The sequence below is a fragment of the Cornus florida genome, unplaced genomic scaffold (genome assembly GCF_030987335.1).
Source record: "Cornus florida cultivar Cherokee Brave unplaced genomic scaffold, ASM3098733v1 CherokeeBrave_3.0.0_Hap2_Chr08, whole genome shotgun sequence".
Lineage (NCBI taxonomy): Eukaryota > Viridiplantae > Streptophyta > Magnoliopsida > Cornales > Cornaceae > Cornus > Cornus florida.
This window is the reverse complement of record NW_026775578.1, coordinates 15159984-15186144: the sequence shown is the minus strand read 5'-3', so window position 1 is coordinate 15186144 and position 26161 is coordinate 15159984. Positions and strand designations below refer to the sequence as shown.

Here is a 26161-nt window from a genome sequence, read left to right as displayed (position 1 = left end):
TATTTTAATACTTTTGTTTAAGATTTTAACATATTGTTGAAATTTAGAATAAATTTATTAAAATCTAAAATAAATTTATTAAAATAAAATATAAATGAAATTTACAGCACCCTACCTACGATAAGAATAAGAATGTATTCCAGAAACCCAAAGAACACGTTGAAAGCAGGTGCACGTGAGGGGATGGGACACGTGCGGTCCCACTCCGTCGCCGTTTTGGTGAGCGAGCCTCTTGTACTTTTTAAAAGGAATTTTGACTCCCACCCACCAATTTTTAACTAGGAATAGGAGTGATTCGAGTGAATTATTCTCGCACCTTTGAAAATTGAGCACGCATTCTCATTTGTAATGGAGCTTTATAATAACCCCTTTAACAAGATAAATTATGCTTAAAAGAAAATGCTTAGAAGCCTTGTGACGTAATAGTTGTAAAAATCACTATAACATCAAATCACAGGATGTCTTGGGTCACTTTAACAAATTTAAATTATTTAGGTAACAAATTTTCATTGCATATTTGTGTAATTGATGTATTTGTGTTGCGTAACCAACCCAAATGACTCCGGTGTATGTAGGGGTGTTCCCAACATTGAGACTTGCTTTCCCACGATATGATAGATGAGAAATATAAAAGAATGAGAAATTGAAGTCAAATGGTCAAAGGATTGGTTTGGGCTTAGGAAAATGGAGCCCAATAAATTTGAGGGGTCGAAAAAAAACACCTTTCAAAGCATTGCTAAACGTTTCTTTCCTAATTTTCGACCAAGTACGACTATCATGGAAGTCCTTTCTCACGACAAAATATATAAACTCTCTTTATTTAAAGAATAGATTGAAATCAACGTACCAGTAACCTAACTGTATCAATCTCTGTCAGAGTTCAAATCTCAAAAAAAACAACAAGGATGTGTGAGTACCAAAAAAATAAATTAATTAGTTAATTAAAAAAAATTGAGATAATTTATTAAGATATGTGAAAAAATCAAATGAGCCTAGTTCAATAAGAATAACTCATCATGAAAGAACTCTCAGAATGACATTAGTGCAGGGCTTTCATGATAAAATTACTTTTTAAGATCTATGTCGTACCAAAACCGAGAATTCCGATCTGGGTCATGGCAAAAAAGAGAAGTGTGCGAGTTAGTACATACTTAATCTAATCGAGAAATATATGTGTGTGTGTGTGTTGTGCCACGAGACGTTCTTCGAGTGTTAATAGCAACATTCATTGTATTTTCTGAAAAAACGCAATACAATGGTTCATATGTTGTTACAAAGGATAAAAACAAGGTATGGTGACACCATTTCCATCGTGCTCTTTGGTGACCCAAATTTTAGTGGGAGATCTGCAAAAGATAAAGCCATTACACCTAAGCATCTTGAGAGGACTCCGTAAGAAAAAAAATTCAACTTCCAATAATTACTAGCAATTGATCATGGAATCATGAGATTTACAAACCATGAAAATGACATTGTACCTGCCTGGAAAAGGCTTACACACACACACACAGATTCACACTATATTTGGTTTCAAAAACCAATCAAGAGTATCCCATAACATGTGACACAAGATGCATTTCAATAATTTGAAACACTAACAAGGCCACTAAACCTGTCAGAAAATGGGTTGATACATCATCACAGACGTGTAGACATCGAAGAGTGTTGATAAAAATCAACCGAAAGTAGGAACATATCATAGTAATCTGAACGAACTGCTCCAATAACATTCTAATTGCGTGAAAAGGCGGCCCATCAATCTAAGCAAGTGCTTTAAGAATGCAAATGATACATATGTCAGCTTCAACATCAAGTAAGTTTTTTCAGATTTTTTATACTAATAGTCTTCAATGCAATCATGAAAGAGATTTACCAGCTATGTCATCATATATGGAATAAACATTAGGAACTCTACCTTAGGAACAACCTCAGTGTCATTTATTATTTAATCCCTGAATTCTATTTTTCAATTGTTCTTTGATTTATGCATTTTCTACCATATTATGTCACGATATCCGAAATAAGATTCAAGTGTCTCAAATTACAAGACAGGAACATGGACTTCTTGTTTTATATTAATAGCCTTCAAATTACAGTTTAAGGTTGCGAGGAGGAGAAGAAGAAGTAGTTTCCAATAAGTGGACTACAAATTGCAATAAAGGAACTTAAGCACCAACAATTTAGTCAGACAATCATAGATTGGCTTTTAATGTTTAACAAGGCAATGCTTGTTTTAATCAACTCGGAAAGTTTTTAAGTGCCAATTAACATTGTATTATACAACATATATTTATATCTATAAACTTCCTTCTTTTCAAATATAATTTTTTTGACAAGTTTTCAACCAACAAATATTTATATCTATAGGCTTCCCATCAGGTGGATTATAGTTGATACAACGTTTGAGGCCAGAAAGACTAGGGAGGACAAATCTTTTATGCATCAACCGACCATTATTAAGAGGAAATTAGCTGTGGATGAGATCCCGCATGTTAACAAGCACAAGGCTAAAACAAGATATAACAACATTGAGCCAACATGAAAAGAACGAATATGAAAGGCACTAGTTTGTCAAGGAAATAGTACTTATACATTTAAAAATCCAATTAAGTATTCAACTGTTCATTACTTATTAAAAAAGGAAAAAAAAAAAAAAAAGCATTCAACCGTTCATCAATTAACATATTAACATACTATAAGTGCAGACAATTATTAGATAAACTTGTTACTCGTAAGTGACGCAGAGTCCATCCCCCAAGCAGAAACCTAGAGCCCCAATTTCATGACTGCAAACCTGCAAAAAGAAATAAACAAGAATTGTCTGAGTATTGGAAAACAATAAATATTAAAAAACGAAAGAAAGAAAAAAAGAAAAAAAAGAAAAAAAAAAAAAAAAAAAGATAGAAAAAGAGAGATACAGTATATATACAGTAATGAGTGTTTTTTGTTTTTTTTTTTTCCCTAGTTGATATTCACACACAGCTCAAGGAATTGTTCTCTCCTCTTGGGTGCAAACAATTCCTTGAGAGGAGAGAAGGGGGTGGGGTTGGGAGTATCAACTAGGGAAAAAAAAGAACTTCCTTGCCAATGCATGGAAGAGAACAGAAATTTTAATAGCAAAAGACTGCTTCTGTACTTTCAATCTACAACAAGACCTTGAACCTTAGTCTTCGGTACAACATCCAAGAGTCTATACCAAGAAGACTCAGCAAAATTGCATCAAAAACTTGAATTAAGGTCTTCAAAAGAGCTTCAACACCACATTCATGTACTAACACCAAACCATGTCCCACAGCGAGAGAGAGGGAGAGAGAACAAATCTAAAACGAATTCTTAAGAACCATTTAAAATGAAAAAAAAAAAAAAAAAAAGAGGAATCCATCATTATTATAAATATATGTAAATATAAATACATAAAGTAGGGTTAGGATTCAAGTTAAACTTGGATTGCTCAATCTGGGATATGTTTTGGGTGGGTGACACATAACCACGAGCTTAACTCAAATTAAGTTTGTGTTGGGGTTTTTCAACCTTAGTTCAATTCGAATTTGTAATTGTACTTAGAAATGAGTAAATTACAAGGTTGCTGCATTCTCGTAAAGGGTTAAAGAATTAGAGTCTGGATTAAATGGCACAAAAGTAAAATCTGAAAACAAGGTGGAAGAAATGAAAATCCCCTTTCACATTCATCAATCCCAGTGCAACCTAAAGAATATTTAGGTCCACATTCACCATCCGAAAATGAATAAATATACCAAAAAGAAGGTAAAAGAATTGAAGATAAAAATAAAGGCAGCTAATATGTAAAGTTACAACAAGGACATCAATCCACAAACTATTATTCCATGCCAAAGATCCCAACCCCACCTTTTGGTTTGAATTAAGGTCTTCAAAAGAGCTTCAACACCGCATTCATGTACTAACATCAATAATCAAACCATGTCCCACAGCGAGAGAGAGAGAGAGAACAAAACTGAAACGAATTCTTAAGAACCATTTAACATGAAATAAAAAATAAAAAAAAGGAGGAATCCAGACTTAAAGCTCTACCCAGGCCTTGCTATCTATCTTTCCACCCACACATATATCAGCACCGCCTGTCACACCATATCAAACAGAAGTCCCATAATGATGAGTATCAAGTTGCTTTCAAGCCCAGGTGTCAAAGCTTTGTTAACCCCCCCCCAACCCCGGCCCCACCACCCCCCCCCCCCCCCCCCCCCCAAACCAAAAAAAAAAAACCCTATAAGCAAAACCAACACTGTAATGGTCGTAAACGTGAAAATCTGTTCTCCATTTTATGTCACTAAAACAGGAGGGAGGAATACCCACTTTCATTGGACGAAGGTAAAGGTGAGAAGGAAGAAACAAAAATAGCTTCTTGTCCAAACCCAAATGACACCCCCCCAACCCCCAACCACACACACAACAACAAAACACCCTATAAGCAAAACCAACACTGTAATGGTCGAAAACGTGAAAATCTGTTCTCCATTTTATGTCACTAAAACAGGATGGAGGAATACCCACTTTTATTGGACGAAGGTAAAGGTGAGAAGGAAGGAAGAAACAAAAATAGCTTCTTGTCCAAACCCAAATGACCTACATATCATCATATTCCCCCCTCTTTTTCAGGAAACAATTGTGCAAAAGAAATGGCCTCACAAGTCTTGATGCAATTAAGATTAAGGACTTCACTTTTAAACACAAATGGCGGAGAGGCCAAGTTCAAGAAAAAGAGGGATATGCATACGGATTTCTACAAGTTATATGCCTACATACTTTTAGAACATGCTAGTAAAAGTGTACATGTTATGCAACTTTTATAATAGACATCAAAAATGAATTCAAATTATCCAAAGACATCTTCCAACAAAGCATGATACTAAAAGTAGAACAATATGTGTACGTGTGTGCAGGCATGGAGCTGCCCCCCCGCGGTCCTCTGAAATTTTAAAAAATGTATTATATATTTATAAATTTTGTAAAATCTAGAAAGTGCCCCGACTTAAATTATGAAAAAATTCCAATATATAAATCTGTCCCCACTGTAATTTTTGGATATAACCTAATCAACTCTCTCCAGTTTTATATTTACTCTTTGTATATATAGATTTTAAAATTGCCCATTCAAATTTTTTATATTTTTATTGTATATATAGAATTTTATAAATTCTACAATTGTCCCCTACTTATAATTTTTAGCCTCAAATTTAATCTCTCTCTCTTTGATCATCGGACAATCTACATCTCCATCTTTAATCTCCTGTTTTAAGAAGGTTAAAAAAAAAAAAAAAACTGCCTACTTTCTCTTATTGTAAAACGCACAATTCTTTATTTATTTGATTTAATCTAATTATCAATTATTTTTTTTATTTGAAGAACCTAACTGAAAATAGTTCAAGTTTCCAATACAAAAACAAGTTCAATTCATTAATTTTTAAATTATTGCGAGTAAGGACTTTTTAGGTTTGTTGAGCCTTAAAGTTCTTAACTAGTTCGACTTATTAGAAAATTTTTAATAGCATAGACTATAAGAGGAAATGAGATATACACTAGAATACAAGAACACAATTGAATGTATTTTATTTTACATAATTGTGAATAAATAAATAAATGTACATAAAAAAAACTAAATATATGATTAATTATCATTAAAAATGTACACATAAAAAAAAGAATACGGATGTATATTTCGGAATGTGAAAAGCCTAGTAGAAATATCTGATTTATCATTCAAAAAAAAAATGTTTATAATAAATAGGAATGTAGATGGACCAACAGAATAATTAACTACTAAAAATTGTATATAAACTAATTATATATATTATATTCAATAAAAATTACATAAAAAATAATTTAATTTCTTTTTTGGATTCTTTGGGGCCTTAAACCCCGGTTCCCTTGTCTACGTGACACGTTCCCCTATCGAACGCCCTTTTTAATTTATTATTACTTATCAAAAAAAAAAAAAAATTACATAAAAAATAAGGGTAAATTACTTTAAGTCACGGACATATGTCAGTAAATGTCTATATCGAAAAGTACCAAAATACCCTCGTACTTATTATATTAATTTAATACTTATAGCTCATGTGACGGTCCTCTTTTCCACCACTACCGCCACAACCACCACCACTCTATACACACACACACACACACACACACACACACACGTATCTATATATCTATATATAAGGTTTCCCTCTGACCATGGATCCTCAACATAACCACTACCAATACCAACAATAGTGATGATGAATCAACCACAACAACAGAAGCCCCAATAACATGTAGTATTTGCTTTCACACCCAAATCACCTATGAAAGTATCGAGTCTATTGTTGTGAAACAAAGATTTAAGAGAGTGCCAGAACACCAATTAGCTAAGTCTCTCTCTTGTATGATTATTATTGTGGCTTTGTGATTTAGAGAGAATATGAGGGTGATCATTGGGTTTTGATCAATTAAATTTAGAGATTGCGAGGGTAGAGAATGGCAATGAAGAGAAGGCAAGAGTTTGTGGTGTGTGAAAGAGGGGAAGGGAGCGGGTTTTGTCGGGGGCCCAATTACTCACATTCCCATTGGCTTATACACTCCCTGAAACCTAATACAAACAAGCTCTTGCCAGTGATGGAGAACATGGACAGCACAATTAAATGGCCCAAACATACATGTATGATGTATATGTGTAGTGTGTGTGCGCGCGTGCGCGCACACAAAATTGCAGAGGGATTGGGAAAACAAAAATGGAATTGAGATGGAGAGGAGGGTTTGGTTGGAGATGGTAGTGGTGGAGAGAACCAGGAGAGGAGAAGGGATTGTGGCCGGCAGAGGAAGGCTGCAGAGGGGGGTGTGTACATATATGTGTGCGTGTGTAATAAGCGTATTTTTATTTTCTAATTATATACATTAAATGCAAGTAAAATGGGGTATTTGGTAGATTAAATGTAAATTCATATTTACTAAGTATATGTAACTTTTACTTATTTATATTTTTGTCCAATAAGTTTGTTTAAATTAGTCATTTCCTAAAGATAATAAGGTAGTTTAGGTCATTTTGCATCATATAAGGTCATTTTTAGAATTTAATATTTCATCCTTTGATTGACCTAACGGCAAGGGTAGTCAAAACTTAAATCCTGGGGTAATTTCACAAAATTACAGGGGATCTAAAAGTAATTTACCCAAAAAATAAATATTCCATTGACATTTATATAGTAGTATAAATTGTATGAGTTAGAATGCATTACCATCTTCGACATGGTATTGTGGCACAAGAAAACTCATGGAGATGTCTTTTGTGAAATTTCATAAACAATAGAGTTTGTGAACCTATAGTAAATTTATGAGCTATCCATAAGGGCAGGTGTTGTGAAGCAAACATGCAGGGCTTTTTCATGATAAAATGGCTACTTCAGATTATGGACGGAGAGACAAGTCCACTTGCTTCAAAAAATGAAGAGAAGTTCAAGCAACTATCTCGATATGGTAATTGGTTCAAGCAGCTACAAATTACAAAGCATAATACAATTATCTTATGGATTATGATGATTAACTATAGTTGCATTGTCTTGGTTTCTAATTTATTGTCATACCTAACCATTCTATTGGAATTTCTTTATTGAAAATGACACTTGTCACCATATTTGAATCTAGAACCACTGCTCAAATTACTTGTCACCATGTTTGATGTGGTAATTGGTTTCTACAAGTAATTTGAGCAGTAGTTCTAGATTTCATTCACATAAGCTTTTTCATTAACTGACTACAAGTTTATGGTAATCCAGGGCAGAATTATTATTATTATTTATTTTTTTTATTTTTTTGATAAGTAATATAGTAATTCATTGTCTAATTACAATTTTGTCATGTAAAAACTTAAAATGAAAAACATACACAATCGTCACCAAGATTACTAAACAATTTTAGATTTAAATAACAAATTTTAGATAATATTTATTGCAACCAAATAATCTTACTTATAACAAGTTCTTCTTTGAACAAATTTCTTCCTTACATTAATTACAAGGGACCACGGTCAAATGATAAAAGCTTGGACTGGCAAGCATGAGAATGCTTGTTCAAGTAAAAGCAATACTGCATTACTGCAGTTTGTCCAAATCCACCCCTCCTAACTACCAGCTTAGGGAGGTCCAACACAAGACATTGGAATTATAGGAAACTGATTTTATTCATTGCACCCATCCTAGAAGCCCTCACAATAGATTGTTTTACACAAACAAAAAATAATAGTGAGTGTTACTTGTCGACCTCTTCATATCATTAAGGATAGACTGCTTCAAATAAATCTCAATCTAAGCTTTTCTAATTCTTATTTTGTGTGCACACCCACCCCACTTGGGTGTTACATGTCGACCTCTTAATTTCATTCCATCTACAACTTTACTTGACTATCGAAAAACCTACAATTAGTGGAAATCCAAACTCAGCTCTCACGCTCGCTCAAAAAGTTTCACACACATCACAATTGGTACCACAAACCAATTATCAATTCATATCAATTTAAAGAAAACAACAACAAAACGCAAATATTTTCTATAAAATCCATGATCAAAGAAACTCCAATCCATCAAAAACAACTCGTAATTGACATCAAAAGATCAGAGCCAACATAAACAGATTGATTGATCGTCTAAAAGTTATTACTAAATTAAATTCAGCCGCCTCAGAATATCATATATAGATATGTACATATATACCTGTTTAATTTAATTGTAGTAGAGTTCGAGCCCCATGCCGTCGTGGATCTCGTAGTCCTTGAGGGTGATGTGGTCCTTGTAGATGTTGTACCACTTCTGGATCCTGAGCTTGTCAGCCCTAGTCCCTGTCTGAGCCGCCACCAGCTTCTTCAGATCGCCGATGGTGTCATCGTCGTTACACTTCACCCGAACCTTCTTCCCCAGCCTGTCGTTCAACACCACCTCTATCATCTTTCAAACCCTAACCCTAGCTTTTCACAGACTCGCGGAATTCAATTTGATTGAATTTGGAATTATTATTAGACCATCATGTATTATACGCCTCCAAAATTGACCGACCTCGCGCTTCCGGAATATCCGATTTACATTCAAGGAGGGTGTTTTTGTCCTGTGACGGCTTCAAATTTGACCCTTATTATTATTATTATTATTATCATTATTATTTTAAACTAAATTTGACCCTTATTAGATTTAACTTTTACGGAGTATTCTTCAAAACTACAAAAAATAATAATAATAATAAATAAATAATAATGATATAATAAAAATAAAGAAATAAATAACTTTAAAATTAAAATGCATGCATTTATGTAATTGAAAGGATAATATATATATATATATATATATATATATATATATATATATATATTTAAAGTAAGAGGCACTTAACACTAATAAAATAAGAGAGAGTCAGATTTATGAATTTTATTAATATCATGCTATATTTTAGATTAGTCAAATTTTACCATTCCCGATTTCGTTCTTCACAATAAGGGTTGGTATAATAATCTCATAAATGAGCACGAATTGTTCGTATTATACACAAGGTTGTAATAGCATATGATTCCAATATTTTTGAGAATACTCAAAATAAAAATAATTTTATACACTTTGAAACTAAGAGACAAAAATTTTTGTCAGGAACTTAATACGAAGGTTGAAAATTTATTAACTGAACTTTGATCATAGGCCATTTTAGCGGTTTAATCTACTAAAACTTCAAGATTGATTTCTTTATAATCTTTTATTAAACTCTCATAGATTCATTTTTTTCTTAGTTTGAATTTTTTAATTAAACTAGGCCATATGGTTTAAAATCGGAATGAATTTTTTTTAAACAATTCTTAGGTCTTCATTAGTCAGAATTTATCACAGACTCACCGCTAATATGAATCAATAATAAATGAATATATTCTATTTTAATTATCAAATTATAAATGATAATCAAATCACTATCGCTGATTTGGTAAGTGGATATCTACCTACCATATTAAATTTGATAATTAAAAATGACATGTCTATTTATTATTAATTCATAATTAGTGACATTATCTAAAACTTTAATAATGAGAACCTAAGTATTATTTTTTTTGTCAATTATTTTTGTTTCACACTTTTGTTGTCAACTAGACAAATAGAAACAAGTAATCGAAGTATATTTAGTAATATTTATTACATTTTGCACCATACTATATTTGAGAAAATGTCATAATTTAGAATAAAGTTGTTTTTCACTTATTTTGGTAATCTCCTTTTTGTACTCTCTGAGTATCTGCCTCTACTCCTTTTCTTTTTTTTTTTTGGTTGAAGTCTGGTCTCTACTCTTCATCACAAGATCGCGTGTTCTTTGAGACGATGACGAACTTGGTCGGAGGTTTTCCTCAACCAAATTTCTCAAATTCTTAGGGTTCATTGTTTCAGATGTGATTATCTTTTTTATCGAAATTTGACTATACAAATCCCTAATCGTATACAGATCATTGAACTGTACTGTGTAAACACATATATATCTATATATAAAATATTATATGTCTATGATAGAGCTGCAGATAGGATAGGCATAGATTTGTTGTGTTTGCGGTGGTGAAGAGATGAATGTGAGCCGCCCATCGGTACACCCAGTGGAAGCGCCACCGGCTACGACGGAGGGCGGGAATGCTCCGAGAGTAAGGATGAAGGACATCCAAGGCATGCCGGGTACGATCGGTGGCCTTATATTGCGTTTTTGTCAGTTTGTATTCGCAGCTTTGGCTCTCTGTATCATGGCCACCACTAGCGACTTTCCATCTGTCACTGCCTTCTGGTAATCAATCACTTCTTTAACTCTAATTATTATTTATTTAATTTTTTTTGTACTGGTTTATGTTCTCCGTTCTCTCTAATTTTACTACCTAACCACGACTTTAATTTTGATCTGATATGATTATTTTGGATCCATTTCTCTTGGATATGGGGTTGGTAGGTCTGATCCTTCTGGTTTGTTTGTTTGGTAATTTTTTTTTTTTTTTTTGGATAGACAAGCTTGATATTGAATCAAAACACAAAGATAAACTTACCTTGAAATGAAATTGGGCTTAATTATGATCAAATTTAATGTGACTGTTGTCTGTTAGGTTTGTACTAGGTTGATGATCAAGATCTTATTAAAATTTGTCCTAGTAGCATTCATAGTTTTTTTTCCCCCTCTTTTTTAATGTAGAAAGGCTAAATATATTAGAAGAAACAGGTGCATAATGTATAATAGATAGAGAGAGAAACAGTAAACATGCATCAACAAAAGAAGGCAAACAAGAATCAGATTTATAAGACAGTTTCAAGAAATCAATATAGTACAGTGACCCATGAAACTCCATTTCATTTTATTTCCTATAGATGATCGGTGTGGAATAGCAATTGCATTCAACTAAATCCTGGTCTAATTTGTGACAACGGTTTTGTATTTGTGCTAAGAATATGTATCTCTCATTACATTTTTTGTTTGAACCAAATTCTTTAATTTGTCCTGCAATTTCAAAGATCGTGCTGTCACATTTTCTTTACCTATTGCTTCTTGTGAGCATCAAAGTTAAAGTATGGAACTAGGTGACTGAATTTTAAATAGAACTCATATAAATGAGTTTTTCTTCTATTCACAATGACAAATGAGAACCTTCAAGCGTGGAGTACTTGATAATTATCAGATATTGGTTCAATTTTTTATTTAGATGGAAAAGGTCTATTGTTATCTACTTTGTTAATGATTTCTGAGTCTTTTATTTTATTTTGTGACTGAATATAGGTATTCTTGAGAAAGTGAAGTAATTTTTTCTTTTTTAGTTTATTTTTTGTTAGTGTTAGTCCTGCAACTGATGCTTTTGTAATATTACAATGCTAGCTATCTCGTTGCTGCTGCTGGCTTGCAGAGTTTGTGGAGCCTTTCGCTAGCGATTGTTGATATTTATGCCATTCTAGTGGGTCGATGCCTGCAGAATTATCAAGTTGTCAGTTTATTTTCTGTTGGTGATGGGGTAAGATAGTTACTGCAATCTAGTGATAGAAAAACTGCATGATTTTCAAACATGTAGACATTAGTCTTGGTTTGGTCATTTTCACTGATTCTGGGTGAATCTCAGAAATCAGATACCTGCAGTGCTGTTTGTTTCATTATTATGCTTTCTGAAAAGTTTCCTCTAAGAATGGTCAACTTTAATATGTGGAAATTACTGATACAATAAGAATTTTGCATCCAACCTCCGGTGGCATGTTGGATCAACAGCGCGAAATAATTAGTGATGAATCAACTTTATTTAATTTGTTTTAGGGTAAATTACTTTTACAACTCCTAACATATTTGATGGTTGCATGGTCATTTTTCATGTTTAGGAAAATACACCAATTTTCTGCCTGAGTTGTTGGAAGATGTAATATTAGAGTATGTATTAGTACCCTCATTCCTTAAAATGTTTTCCCAATGGAAAAATGCCTTTTATTTTCAAGGTCAGTGCATATTTAAAATGAAATAACTCTCTCTCTCTCTCTGTGCCTGTTACAATTATGTAACAAGTTTTGCGATATTCTAGCAACAAAAGTATCGATTAGCATTAGGAAACATGTTTGATTTACTTCACTGATGTTGCTCGATTTAAGTTGTGATTGAAGATTGATTCGAGATGGCTTCATCAACATGCATTTGTGTGTTTTTTGTTTGTGTGGACATGAAACTGAGCATAGTTTGTACTGACTGTGAAGTGAATAAAGTAACTGAACTGGAGAAAATGGTAAAAGACCATGGATGTTAGTTATGATCTTTCTTTTCTAACAACCCCCCCACCCCCCCCACCCCCCCAAAAAAAAAACAAAAACAAAAAAAAAAAAACATCTATCTATAGTTCCTACATACATTTGACCTTCCCCAGACCCCTCAATGGTGGGAGCCTCGTGCACTGGGCTAAGACATTTTTCTCTCCAAAACCTCTATTCTCTAATTTCTTAAACGTCCTCTTTTTAAAAATTCATATTTTCCTGAGAGCAACACAACAAATTTGATGCGTGTGAACAGTGCTTTTCATGCAAAAGAAAACTGGAAAACAGATATAATTACCACTTAATAAATAATACCAATTGCGAACAGTGTAAATAAATAAATAAATAACACAAAGAAGAAGTCCAGAGAATAAATTATCGGTAACCACCAAGCTAATTGTCTAGAAGGATGAAAGCATGGGAAAATGCAAAGATGATGGAAATGCTGAAAGACAGCTAAAAAATATTCAAAGCAGAGCAAATGGCTCCTGTTGTATTAGTCTGGAGGAGAGTTTGAAATGTTTTAAAGTTTATGCTATTCTTAAGATGTTCACTAATAGTTATTTGGTCTTGAGAGAGTGTGGGAGAAAAGAGATGTAGATGGAGAGCACACATATATATATATGTAAGTAATATAGAGAGGGCACTGCAGTATTGACCAAGTTCAAAACTCTATATGGTGCTAGAACCTTGTTATGAAAGCTGATGTTAGCTCTGTACTGTTGCAAACCTAATTTGGGTCCAATGACTTGGATCTAGTAGAAAACATCTGCTAACCTTTTGGGTTACCTTCGCTGATTACTCAAAGCAGGTTGGAGTCGAGTTTAAGTTGACTTGGAGAAGTTTAGAATTTTTTGGTAATTTCTGTGTTGTATCCCTAATTACTGATAACTTAAAAATTAGTTTCACCATCCCAGATTAGTGATTACTGTCAGTTTTACTTTTCGTTAACACAATTGTCTAACTTGACCATAATCTTTAGTGTATTTTCTCCTGTTATTTTACTTGATGGAGTTTTTAAACACTTTATCCATTTTCTAGTTTTGAAGCACACAAACGAAAACCAGTCCCAGTTGCAAAGTATATAAACACAAGGAATAAACTTCTTATATTAATGTGGAATCATTCCCAGTGGTTCGTGCAGGGTTTGAAGCTTAAAAAATAATTTGATTGGGAAACCTCCCCATCATATTCACTTCTGTCAAAAAGTTTAAAACTGATTAAATATTTGTATTTTCATACTAGTTAGTAATTGAACTGATTATGTGATTTGGATATACCCAGCATGCTTTCTGAAATTTTTTAAGTCTGAGATTGAGAAATTAATCACTGAGAACTAAATTATCCCCATAACAGCCCCGTCTTTCCTTTATTTCTTTCTCTCTTTTTTTCTTCTTCTTCCTTTTTTTTTACTATATATAGCAAAAATATGTAGCCAGTGACTCGCGAGCCGGTTGTATTGTAGTCTATTTTTCTTTCCTAGTTGCATAGCTTATTAAATCTTTTTTTCACTGCAGATCACATCCACTCTTATATTTGCTGCAGCTTGTGCATCTGCGGGTATTACAGTCCTTATTGGTAATGATCTTGGTTTCTGTTCAGAGAATCACTGCACGGAATTTGAGACTGCTACTGCCATGGCTTTCCTTAGTTGGTTCACTGCATTACCATCTTTTCTCTTGAACTTTTGGTCGCTGGCATCCCGATGATTAGCGAAAATAATAATATAAGGAATATAAAATCAATGCCAGAGTGCCATTTTAAGTGTGTGCCTTTCTTGTTGTAGTGTCTGTTTTGTCGTGCAGCGGAAATCATAAACTGTATGGTGTAGTTCTGTTGTGTGTATATGGTATGTATATCAGACTCAAAAACATTTTTAACACATGCAAGGTTGTGAATTTGAGTGGGACCAATATACTTCCATTTTTTAGATCATCTTGATCTAATCATCTGGAGTTTGTATCATGGTGTTTGATGTTCAAAGAAACTGTATTTCTACATTTTGTATGATATGAGATTTTACTTTTAATCTGTTCATTTTACCTGTCTTTACTCTCTGTGCAAGTGTGTTTGCAGAGTTTTTTTTTTTTTTTTTTTATTTCGAAGCTCAGCCTTGTCAATATGTATATAAAGTTTCGACACATTGGTAGTGGTTTCATTCTGAACCATCACAGAATTCAAACTGGGAAGCTCTCCTGCCTAACAAACTCATTCTTTAATCTTCACTGCTTTCTTGGTTCAACTTTGATACTTTATAACTTCAATAATTTGAGGGTGAGCCTTGACACAATGATAGAGCCTTGACACAATGATAAAGTTGCTTTGTAGTGATTTGAAGGTGACGAGTTCAAAACAAGAAACTAATCTCTTCGAATGTGAAGGTAAGGCTGTGTACATCTAACACTCTCTAGACACCACACTAACGGAAGCCTCGCTCACAAGTTTTATTTTTACTTTTATTTTTTAAGCCAGCAGGATAGGACGTGTGCGTTGGAGGAATATTCTTCTTTATCTCTTCCAAATTGTTGGAAATGTTTCACTGTGTATACTTTGTGTTCTATCATTTTCATTGACAATTTCAGCAAAGGGCTACTCACTATCAATATCATGACTTTCACCTTTTCCTAAGATTCCATCTCTGAATTTGAATCTTTGTGTTAATTGGAGAATCATCAATATCAGTAATTAAATTTAATTTGGGTGTGACCAATAAATATTTACGTACCATTCATCAAGGGAGTATCACATAGTCGGTAACCTGGGGACAGTAAAGCTCCAATAGAACAAAAACTTTGAACTCCATTCAATTTTAGTTTAAACAATACATAAATTCAAATCAATTCTGTTCCCTCTCCGCTATTTGGAATCACCAACTCTGTAATGTCATTTATTTTCCACAAGTCATTGGTTACCTGACTCATCCCTGTTGGGATGGGTTTTGTTTATTCTAATCAACAGAATTTCAAGGGGAAAAAACCCATCCCACCCTCCAGATTATTTAAAGAACAATATTTACTATTATTTCAATATCAGATTTTTTCTTTCTTTCTTTTTTTTTTTTTTTTTTTTTAAACTTGAGATCTTCAAGAGTTCATGCATTGAATTGTCTACAACAATTGTGCATGCTTGTTTTTTTTTATTTTTTTTTTTCTCCCCTAGAAAAGTATCCTGAGCAAACTTCAAATTTGTGCTTGTCCTGACAAATGACTTTATATTTATTTATTTATTAGAACGCACAGCAAATTCTAATTGATAAATAGGAGAAAAAAACTGCATCACCAAAATTTACATTGATCAACCAAAACCTGAGAGCATTCAACAAATTTTAATTAAATTAATGTACTTCAAACCTAAGGCTGAGATTTAAATCCTCATTGCAACCTCTTTTTTTCTTTTCTTTTATTTTATTTTTTTTTCTTTTTTTCTTTTTTTATCCTTCTACAGGGGAAAGAAGGGTTTTGGATGAATAAATAATAGTGTTCACACAAAAGACCAGTTAGTGAAAGAGAAGGCAATGCAATGGACAGTGTTCTCTTCTGCAGCAAGGACTTTCCATGCAATGGCTTCTTCATATGAAACATGGCGCCCCATTGTTGACATGCATATTCCGGCCGGCAAGTAAGCAAACCCCTGACAACAAAATAAATTGAAGATTGCTTAGGGAAAAAGTTAAAAACAAAATAAATTGAAGATTTAACTATCAACAATTGTGCAATACAAATAGGAAAGCTGTTTTATTCTCCTCCATCCATTATTGCCCGAAAATTATATTGGATGGATTAACTACAATTCATTGCATTCCCAATGAAACAATGTTCGTAACCACTACAAATAGTAAGGATTTAGATCCAATACATGAGGGAGTTTCATTCATTTGTTTGAGTGCATGGAAATATTAGCCATGTTTGGAGGTTTTATCACATACTCCCAATTAAACAAAGTTATTTAAATTGAATGGTTTATGAAGATTGTTTTGGAAAAAGACAATCTAAAGACACTTTAGGCTCTAAATTCCGATCATGCAAACACAATGTAGTTTTATGGGGTGGAAAGATCGAGTGTAATGCTAAACCTTATCTTAGCGAAGACCTCTACTACATATATGATCGTCAGTGAGGAAATGCAGACAACCAATATGATGGCACAAGAATTATTATTCCAATGTAAAAAAAAGTGTACCTGCTGTGATATCTTTGCAAATTCTGAAAACAATGCCTTGCGTCCGGACTCGTCAAATATCTTATCCAATGTGATGTCTTGTAAAGCCACTAGAGTAGTCTCCAGCATGTCAAGCCCTGCCTGGTTTGCAAATATGAAAACTGGCAGCGACTGTAACAAAGACACCAGTTATCACATAACTCTGATTAATCACACAGACCATATCATCTATTTATTAACTCAAATAGTCTTATCAAACTGAAACCCAAAATAAATACAAGTTGCAGGCTGCTTCTGTTTCAGCCCAAAACTACATTTTGCTAAATTTTCTGATTGATGCGTGCATTGATTGGAAACCTTGTTTTCAGATGTTCAACTTCTAGACTAATCTTGGGTCATCAATTAGAATATATAATGCAATTATTTTAAATTTTGTGTGTAACAAAATTTAATGCTTATGATTGAAGACACAAAGTGTAACTCCGGAAGACAATCTACTCCCAGTGTAACTCCCCTAGCTACCAGAACATGAAGCAATTATTTTTAACTAGAAAGCACGTTTGTCACACACATCTAGCTCCTATGGTTTCAATGCTAGTTCATTGATGTTCCCTTATTAGTTGCTGAGAAAATTAAGGGGAAAGGGGGGGAATAATGAAAGATGCATAAACAATATGATTTTCAATTGTACATATCAATATGACTCAATTTAAGTTACTGCCTATGAAGCAAAGACATGGGTATCAATACAACAAGGACACAACAATATTTTATATTAACGTACATATGTATAAAGATTAATATTATACATAGATAATTTTAAATAATAATTGTTTATGTTATGCATATTTTTTGTATGTTATATGTATTGTTACTAACATTTCTTTATAAAAAAATTATGACACGCAATAAGATTTGAGAGTTATATTGCATGAATAAGTTTCAGAGTAAATTAATCATGATATATATCTCAATACTTCTTTTTCGAAGAAAATTCAAAACTTTCCTTAACAATTATACTACAATATCATACTTGAAAATGTTCAAAAATTTTCAACTGCGGGTCTTGAGATATATGAGAAGTATCGGATATGTAATTGAAGTAAGATACATATCAAAAGTTAAAATAGATGTATCAAAATTAAAACTAAAATTTTGGATATGATTATGAAGTATCACAAACATATCCACAAGTATAACGAAGTGTTGGTATCTGACATAGACACGATACAAGTACTTCTCTTTTTAGAAATCCGTGTTTCATAGATTACAGCACACAAGAAGGATAGACTAAGAGATACCTTCAATGAACAGCACAATATGGCATCCTGATGATGCCACAGATTTTTCAACACCGAGTCACCACCAGCAGAATCAGATCCAAGCAATTCTACCCCTAAATGGTAACTGCAACGAGAAAAAGAAATAAAATAATATAAAAAAGGGAAAAGGGAACCATTGCAAGCAAAGTGATGAGAACAATGTTCTATAAATAAAAAAAAATTACATTATAGTATAACAGCTCTAATGAGAAAAGTACAATAATAGCAATGACGTCTATCATACTAAATTTAGCTTTTTCTAAGCTTGTGTAGATGAGGCAGGACTTAACCCATGATCAACTGTTGTGTAGGGATCAATTCACACCCCACACTATCAAAGATAATCATGGTGGCTTGCAACTTAATAAACACGAATTATGAGAAATATAACTTACCTATAACTCTGGTTGATCCACTGAGCTAGAGTAAGAGCTTCTGGAGAACCTGGAGAAAGCTTTGGCCCCACAGTAGGATTCGATCCTGATGGAGATATAGCCATGGCAACCCTTTGTACAGAGGAAATCACACTGCGAACATACTGGCGAGCCATAGTAGCGACATTATCCTGTAGATTGTTCTCAAAAGGAAATTGGAAGGCAATAGTCAAGACCGATCGTGTGTTATAAGAAGAGGACGCATCACCAGAAGCATGATTTGTTGCTGGGCCAACTTCAAGACTTGAAGTCAGATCCAGGGTCCGGTGTGTAGTCAACTTATCCTGCATATCGCTCTGAAAGTGGAAATCATTAGCATCGCAGGGAGAATAGGATTACTCAATCAATTTCTTACAGAATACACATTCCATTCACAACCATAATATTTATTTCAACAGTGCTCCAACAGATCTGAGGCTCGAGAAGAATCAAGAATCAAAACAAACGGGAACTTCAATTTTTTATTCTAGTAATTTGTAAATTCGACAATTATTGAGAAAGATTCCAAGAAATCCTTTATACTACTCCTGATATTCATGTTTCATCGAGTCCATTCCTGCTGGTGGTGATCAGAGGATGAGTGTGGAGGCCACAGATGTTGCCTGGAGGCAGAGGAGCAGCAAACCAAGAAAGTCCAGAGAGGGTGAGACTGTGATGTTGAGGTGGGGGTACGAGAAGAGACGGCTCAACAAAGGACTGGAAATGGTGTTGATTTGCAGGTTTCGTGAGACATGACTCAAAAAAATTGTGACATGTATTATACACATACTTTAGGTTCCATCAGTTGTGCCCGAAACAAATTCAAGCTTGGAATTTCTGCTAGAATATGAGCCTGAGATCTAAAATACACTGTCAAAGCCCGCGGAATTTTCAGGAGGGCTTGAAATAGTGCCAGCAGTTCAGACACAAAGTTGAGTCAAACGGAACATCGAGCATTCAAATTACAGCCAGCACCATACAATTACTTTAGAGAAAAAATATATATAATGAAAATTGATAGCATAACAAATATGGTTTAGGTGGAGAATCCTTAACTGATTTTGAATCCAATGGGATGATGCGAAAACCAGAGGGTAGCAGCGGAGCATCATCTGGAAACATTTCATCGATTGGAGCAAAAACAAGTTCAGAGCAGGCTCCAACAGCATTCTCATCAACTCCACTGCAAATCTGCAATAAAAAAACAATTCTAAAGTGAGTATTTTAGATTAACTGTTACCACTAATTATTCGTTTTGCATTCATTCTTCAAATTCATAGTGTATACGATTCATAGAGATCCACCTGGAGGAGATGAATGTCTCTTGATACAAAAGCATCTTCTTCAGCAAGAGAATGGCCTTCAAGCCGAATTACTTCAATCATCTGAAATGTAAGGAAAAAGGTGATAAAGAGAGATGCTACATGCTATATAGTTTATAAAGCGCATGTAAAAAGTCAAATGCATTTTCTAGAATTTTTTTACCAAAAAATTAATAATTTTCACAGTAAAAAAAAAAAAAAAAATTATTTTCACAGTAGTGATGTTCCGTCTTAACAAATAGAATGAATGGATAATAGTTCGAATCTCTTGCACATGACAATTTGTAGTGTGCCAAGGAGGATAGGAAGATGAGGAGAATGCTAGTTCCAAAAGCATACCTCTTCATGTTCAATTGTGTGGCCTAGTGGCATGATGATTTGGCTTCCAGTGAACCTTGTGGGCCTCATCCCTGGATATGCATATGTGTTTGCTTTCAATGATGCAGCAGAATATGCATCTACACTGAAGTCAGCCCATTCTGACCGGTGCTCCCTTAGAAAGCGAACCAGCACCGCAGGAGGTACATTCTAGCAGGGGGGAAAAAAAAAAAAAAGCACACACGCAATCCCAATTAGTTTTACATCCAAAATCCACACAGTATTACTCTGAACCTAAATAAGATCATGACGGGATTTTTAACACGGGTTTGACATTTAGCAGTCTATTAAAAACTAAACTTTAACCTGGACAAACTTGTGAACATAAGAAGTGAATCAACTTGAACTTAGCCTGAAAGCTACAATCTTAAAATTACCAATGCATATACATAAATATGTGTGTGTAGCTCAGAGCAGGATTTCACTCATTTCATAAACAATCAGTTAATATTAACTTAATGATTGCAAACCATAATAAGCATCCTCTCCAGGAGCTAATCCATCACCATAAATAGAGGAACGTGATAAATTTCAGAGAACCAATGTATTTCCTCAGTCAGGAGTTTGCTAAAAATGCATTGAATTGTTATCACAAGCAATGGCATGTAGTTGGCCAATGAAGGATACAGAAATGCGTTATCAGCCGAAATGGTAAAATGGCAATTCATTTATTAATAAGTTCCATAACTCACTTGGAGTAGCATGGATGCTTTTGCACAGAGAATGCCTCCAAGTAAGGAAAACGAATTTGAAGGATTAGAAGTGGCCCCGAGATTCTTGGTTGAATTAACTGAAACTATAACATCTTCAGCACCATCGGAGTTCATCAAGGACCACCCGTCGTCTTGAAATCCATTGATAGCATCATTAAAGCTTCTGCGGGATAAAACAATATATACGAATGAATATACAGATAAAGATGAGTTATCATAACAAAAAAGCAGATACATGCATGCTATATATAGCATCATTGGCTACATGCACCCATCTTCCTAAAGGATAAAAGGAAACGAGGAAAATATGTAACATATAGCTACCTGCTTAATCTTTGGCTAAAAGTTCGCAGAAGAGCTGGTTGCCTGCCGAGACCATATACCACCTCACCACTTGTCTCCTGAGCTATTTGCCTGATATAGCGGAGTGCCTTCACAGGAAAAGCTCAATTAATTCCATTTATCCTTCCCTTTCTGTTGTATGTATGTTTTGGTTCGTGTGTGTGTGTGTGCCGGGGGGTTAAAAAAAAGAGCCTGGGGGTTGAATCCAAAATCACTTGGAAGATAAGGCCATGCTCAGTATTATACCAAAAATTTGAAACCAATAAACTGAATATCATTGTCAGTAATTCGGTAAATAGAAAGTGAATTGCATGCAAATGCAGAAACATTCATCCTTGTGGAGAGTAACCATTTCCGGGCACAAGTCTCCTGAACAGTAGGAACCTAAGACTTGAGGAGCCACATCCAGTTAATCTCCAAATGTCAATCCAACCATGCTATCACAACTTTTTTTCCCAGGAATTATTCATCACCCTAAAGACACAGCAAAAACTACAAGGACAATATGTCCTTCTAAAAGAAAAAGCTAAGCGCAAGAGCTTATGCAATTTTCTGACGGGCACATTCACATAAATTAGAACGAGCCACTACACACAGTAAATTATAGTTAGATGACCCCCCAGACTGCATGTTCACTTTCTTAAGCAACCAAATTTTCTAGAATAAACCTAAACTATTATTATATGACCTGACATAATTTAACAAGGCTTTAACTCCAGTGTAACATTTATTAAAAAAAAAAAAAAAAATTCACTTACTGCAATAGTCATCTTCTGTGCTACAACTTTTGATGATTCGTAAAGTGGCCGCAGCACCTCTGGAACGCTCCAAGCCTAAATAAGACCAAAGTATTCATGTAAGATCTTGCTAAGTCGGAAAGATTGAACAACAAAGTCACCAAATCTAACCTCAAGATTCAGGTGATCCACTATATGGATGATCGACCCTCCACCCTCACATGGCCGAATCAAATAGCCACTTGGAAGCATTTCAGCTCTTACAAACTGAGAAGCAGCAGCTGCATTTGGACCAGCGCCAGAGCCAGACAGGGATCTCTCACATACCTTAAAGATTGACAATAAAGAAAGAATGAAGAGCACATTACAATATCCCTATATACCAACTCATAGAAAACCCAATGCAATATCTTCCTTTTAAACAATCAGCAAATCTCAGTAGCAAAAGTTAAGTACACTAAAACCAAACCTCCAATTGAAGCAATCGAAAAAACTCGTTGTGATACAGTATAATGTTTAGAATATGCACATCAGAAACATTATTTTTTTGTTGCTTTGTTGGAAGAGATCATGCTGAATGAGCTACACTTTTAAAAAGGTCCCCACAGGATCCATTTAACCAAAACTCTTACTAGTATATAATGCCACTAGCATGCATAACAGATATACCACAAAAATGTACTGGACTATTAGAATAGAAGGTTATGCATACCACAAGACTGCCATTGTCTAAACTTGTAGTGTATCTGAGAGTCCAGAAATCCCGTGCAGGAGCCAGTGTGGTTGGAGCATATACCTGATAACATTTTTATATTTATTCATTTCTCTGAAAACAAGGCAAATTCCCATTCAGAACACTGAAAGAAGATTGAGAATGGTTCTGCACACCTGCGTGTATACAAGTTCAATAATTCCTCCATTTCCAGCAGGAAACATTGTGAAAACTTCAAGGTTCCGACAGTCCCGGAACCAAGACTGACGATCTTTAAGGATCTCCGCAATCTGTCAAAAAGTTGCATGTAAATGATATTGCCTTTTCAGCAGCTCACAAACACTATTGCATGCAAAATTAAGCTTTTTACATAAATGGAAGAGAGGAGAGGGGGAAGGGGTGTGGAGTCATATTGCAGTTTCAAAGTCCATGAGAGCTTACCTTTGTAGGTTCTAAACTTACTAGACCACAGGCTCGAGCTGCCACTCCACTACAACCTTGTGAAATGGCAAAAATCCCAACCGAATCCGGACCAGGCTGACAACAAAATATACCAGTTGTCACAAATGCATCAGCATCACAGAAAAGACATAATAATGAATTTCAAAGAAATGCCGAAGTGAATAATTTCATATAGGACAGAATCAAAAACCTTCATCCCAGGCATCTGGACCCAATCGACAGCAGTTCCTGTAGCCTTTGAAAGGAACTCTGCCAAGGTCTCCTCTGCAATTGAAAGGAGTCTGCCAAAAGTATAAAGGAAAATTACATCAGAAGTTACAAATATTATATTACTTGTTAGAGAGAGAGAGTTGAATTGATATTCAAGATTACCCAGCCGGGTTAGTAGCATCTTTGAGAGAATGTTGAGGAGTGGTAACTACAGACTCGCAGCTTCCATCAGTAGTTGCTGCTGATGCCTGTAGACAATTCATTAAAGATTGTTAATTATCACAAAACACATGCCACAAGGAAATTAGATTTTTTATTGCACCGCAGAGCAGTTGCACATTATTATCTCATTTTCAAGTGGAAAACTCCAAGTGCTAGTGCTATTTGTCTTATTAAGACATCTTTGCGGATGTAAGCAAATATGGTAAGAGCCAAGGGCAGAAAGACAAAGATATCTAATTCTGTGCATAAAACAGATATAGTAGGCACTCAAGTGCAGAGAAGCATGAGTAAATTGCAGAATCCCAAGTTTGGTTCCAAATCTTAGTTCGTTTCTTAATAGAGGATGACTAATGGAAGGGTCTTTCATGCCGGGATTCCGAAAACTGTAAATTTATATAATTACTCCATGAATAGAAAACAGATCAACCCATATTCTTCTTAAAAGCAAACACTCCTTTCGAGACCATTCCTATCATGTTAATCACATAAAAGAAATAGAAGATGATCCATCACAAAGATATATATAGGAATATCAATGATTGATAGGGAAAAATTAGTATACCCCTTGCAGTTGTTGCCGCATATACCCATTCTCGCACACCAATTGTGACACCTGTTTCTGCAGGCGATCATTCTCCTCCATCAAAAGCTTGTTCATCGCAGTCAATTTCCTGTTCACGGTCTGGAGTCGGGAAGCCTCTTTTCGCTGCTTCTCTCGACACCTGCACAGGCAAATGTCATACTTTTTCAAATCCCTTGGAAATTTATAGTCCAAAATACAAATTATTGATAACTGGTATTCAATTATATTGCTCAAATTATCAACATACAATTAGAAATCGGTATGAAATTTAACGAATTGAAAATGCCATTAAACATTGATTAAATAGATGCAAGAGAATGCATGGAACTGAAAAGAATTGAAGAATATTGGGCAAAAAAGTACTGGAGGAACAAAATCAGAGAAATGAATACACCAATTATTCCTTTTTACCTGCGATTCTGAAACCACACTTTGATCTGTTTTGGTTCGATTTTAGACAAGATGGGGCACTCGCGAATCAATTGCTGTCGACGCAGGGAACTAGGCTTGGGACACTCGGCGTAAACCCGTTCCAAAGCTTCAACTTGCTCCGCCGTGTACCGGACATATTTTCCAGAATCAAGATGCTTGCTGATGCTACCACTGCTACTCTCCCTGTGCTGTTGCGCCGCTACCATCGCCATTTCGGTCACTCAACTTCAAGTTTAGACCCACTGAACCAGAGAAGAGAGAGTTATAGAAACTTTGAGCGGCCTTAATTTGTTTCCAGCTAGCTATTTTGTCCTCTGTAAACTAAAAGATTCCTCTACTAAAGTCCGTTTCTGTGATATCAGAAGATAAACCAAGGTACAGCCAAATAGCTCAACCGAAGTTATGAAATATACTGCCAAAAAATTATCTGTATTTTCACCAAACTCTCAGTCTTTGATCGATGAAGTTGTCAAGAACAGCTCAAAGAAACGCCTTTTGATTCCAAAAACTCCAAAACTTCACTGATTGCTCTGGATTTTCCTCTAAACTTCCAAGAAAAACAAACTCTCTCTCTTTTCTCTGTAACGTTGTCCACTAAAAGGCTCTACTTTTTTCCTCCAAAACTTCCAAAAAAAAAAATACAACTCAAACTGTGTGTCTCTCTCTAAAGCTGCGTTCGAGGTAGATTAGACTTTGAACCACGTTGTTGCACACCTTGAAATCGCACGCCAAAAAAGGAACGGAGAAAGAGCTTAAATCGATCTTTATGTTGTCGATTTCAGCTGAATTTCTGAGGAAATTTCAACTTTTTATATGTATGACACGCCGATTAACACACACAATCGATACGTGCAGAGCGCGAAACCAGTGGAAAAGTCTCAAAGGAGCTTGGAAAGCAGGAGAAGATTGAGGGCAAAGAGTCTGGCTCGCGCGCGAGCGACGGAGAGAGACGGTTGTGAAGACATCAGAAAGCTGTGGATGATCTGTGAGAGAGAAATAGAGTGGAGAGTGAAACCCTAGACATGTCTTGTAAGCGGAAAGAGAGAGAGAGAGGAGGAGGTGTTTTAGAGAGAGAAAGAGAGGGAGGGGGGACAGAGATATGTGTCTGAGCTACAGAAGAGAACAGTGTGGGGAAGAAAAAGATTGCTCGCAAATCGAAAATGCCAGTTTTTATTCCTACTACATTACATTAAATTACATGTTGCTAACTTTCTTTATTTATTTATTTATTTTTAAATATTATATATAAATAAATTAGATTCGGCGCATTTACGTAGTTGTCCCTGTTGAAAGATTGAAATGACGTGTTAGACCTAATGGTCTTTAATAGGCTTGGTCAAATCACAAAATCTAGAGGCCAATGCAGAGCC

General features: G+C 34.8%; 3 protein-coding genes across 3 annotated transcripts; 1 reads left to right on the top strand and 2 right to left on the bottom strand.

The window, feature by feature from the left end:
• Positions 1-2567: 2567 nt before the first annotated feature.
• On the bottom strand, positions 2568-9036 carry LOC132269565 (ubiquitin-like protein 5). Its single transcript, XM_059770802.1, has 2 exons — positions 8724-9036; positions 2568-2794 (listed from the first exon to the last, which is right to left on the bottom strand). Exon 1 carries the CDS (start codon positions 8952-8954, stop codon positions 8733-8735), a length of 222 nt encoding a protein of 73 aa, XP_059626785.1. The 5' UTR covers positions 8955-9036; the 3' UTR covers positions 2568-2794; positions 8724-8732.
• A 1227-nt stretch (positions 9037-10263) lies between these two features.
• LOC132269564 (CASP-like protein 5A2) lies at positions 10264-14822 on the top strand. The gene is made up of 3 exons (XM_059770801.1): positions 10264-10806; positions 11878-12010; positions 14303-14822. The coding sequence occupies exons 1-3, from the start codon at positions 10595-10597 to the stop codon at positions 14492-14494; spliced, it is 537 nt and encodes a 178-aa protein (XP_059626784.1). The 5' UTR covers positions 10264-10594; the 3' UTR covers positions 14495-14822.
• A 1220-nt stretch (positions 14823-16042) lies between these two features.
• LOC132269563 (homeobox-leucine zipper protein REVOLUTA-like) lies at positions 16043-25955 on the bottom strand. The gene is made up of 18 exons (XM_059770800.1): positions 24771-25955; positions 24339-24498; positions 23717-23802; positions 23535-23625; positions 23324-23419; positions 23059-23172; positions 22883-22966; positions 22342-22497; positions 22192-22266; positions 21416-21522; positions 21071-21254; positions 20340-20528; positions 19983-20063; positions 19735-19869; positions 18661-18995; positions 18245-18350; positions 16965-17114; positions 16043-16415 (listed from the first exon to the last, which is right to left on the bottom strand). The coding sequence occupies exons 1-18, from the start codon at positions 25001-25003 to the stop codon at positions 16266-16268; spliced, it is 2532 nt and encodes an 843-aa protein (XP_059626783.1). The 5' UTR covers positions 25004-25955; the 3' UTR covers positions 16043-16265.
• Between the last annotated feature and the right edge of the window lie 206 nt (positions 25956-26161).

What these genes read in the sequence shown, in the direction of transcription:
- LOC132269565 (XM_059770802.1), bottom strand. Translation starts at nt 8,954, where the DNA reads ATGATAGAGGTGGTGTTGAACGACAGGCTGGGGAAGAAGGTTCGGGTG.
- LOC132269564 (XM_059770801.1), top strand. Translation starts at nt 10,595, where the DNA reads ATGAATGTGAGCCGCCCATCGGTACACCCAGTGGAAGCGCCACCGGCT. An exon ending in CCATCTGTCACTGCCTTCTG is followed by an intron (nt 10,807 to 11,877) that starts GTAATCAATCAC and finishes TTACAATGCTAG; the next exon opens with CTATCTCGTTGCTGCTGCTG. An exon ending in TATTTTCTGTTGGTGATGGG is followed by an intron (nt 12,011 to 14,302) that starts GTAAGATAGTTA and finishes TTTTCACTGCAG; the next exon opens with ATCACATCCACTCTTATATT.
- LOC132269563 (XM_059770800.1), bottom strand. Translation starts at nt 25,003, where the DNA reads ATGGCGATGGTAGCGGCGCAACAGCACAGGGAGAGTAGCAGTGGTAGC. An exon ending in TCCAGATGCCTGGGATGAAG is followed by an intron (nt 23,420 to 23,534) that starts GTTTTTGATTCT and finishes TTTTGTTGTCAG; the next exon opens with CCTGGTCCGGATTCGGTTGG. An exon ending in TTGCAAAGATATCACAGCAG is followed by an intron (nt 16,416 to 16,964) that starts GTACACTTTTTT and finishes TTTTGTTGTCAG; the next exon opens with GGGTTTGCTTACTTGCCGGC.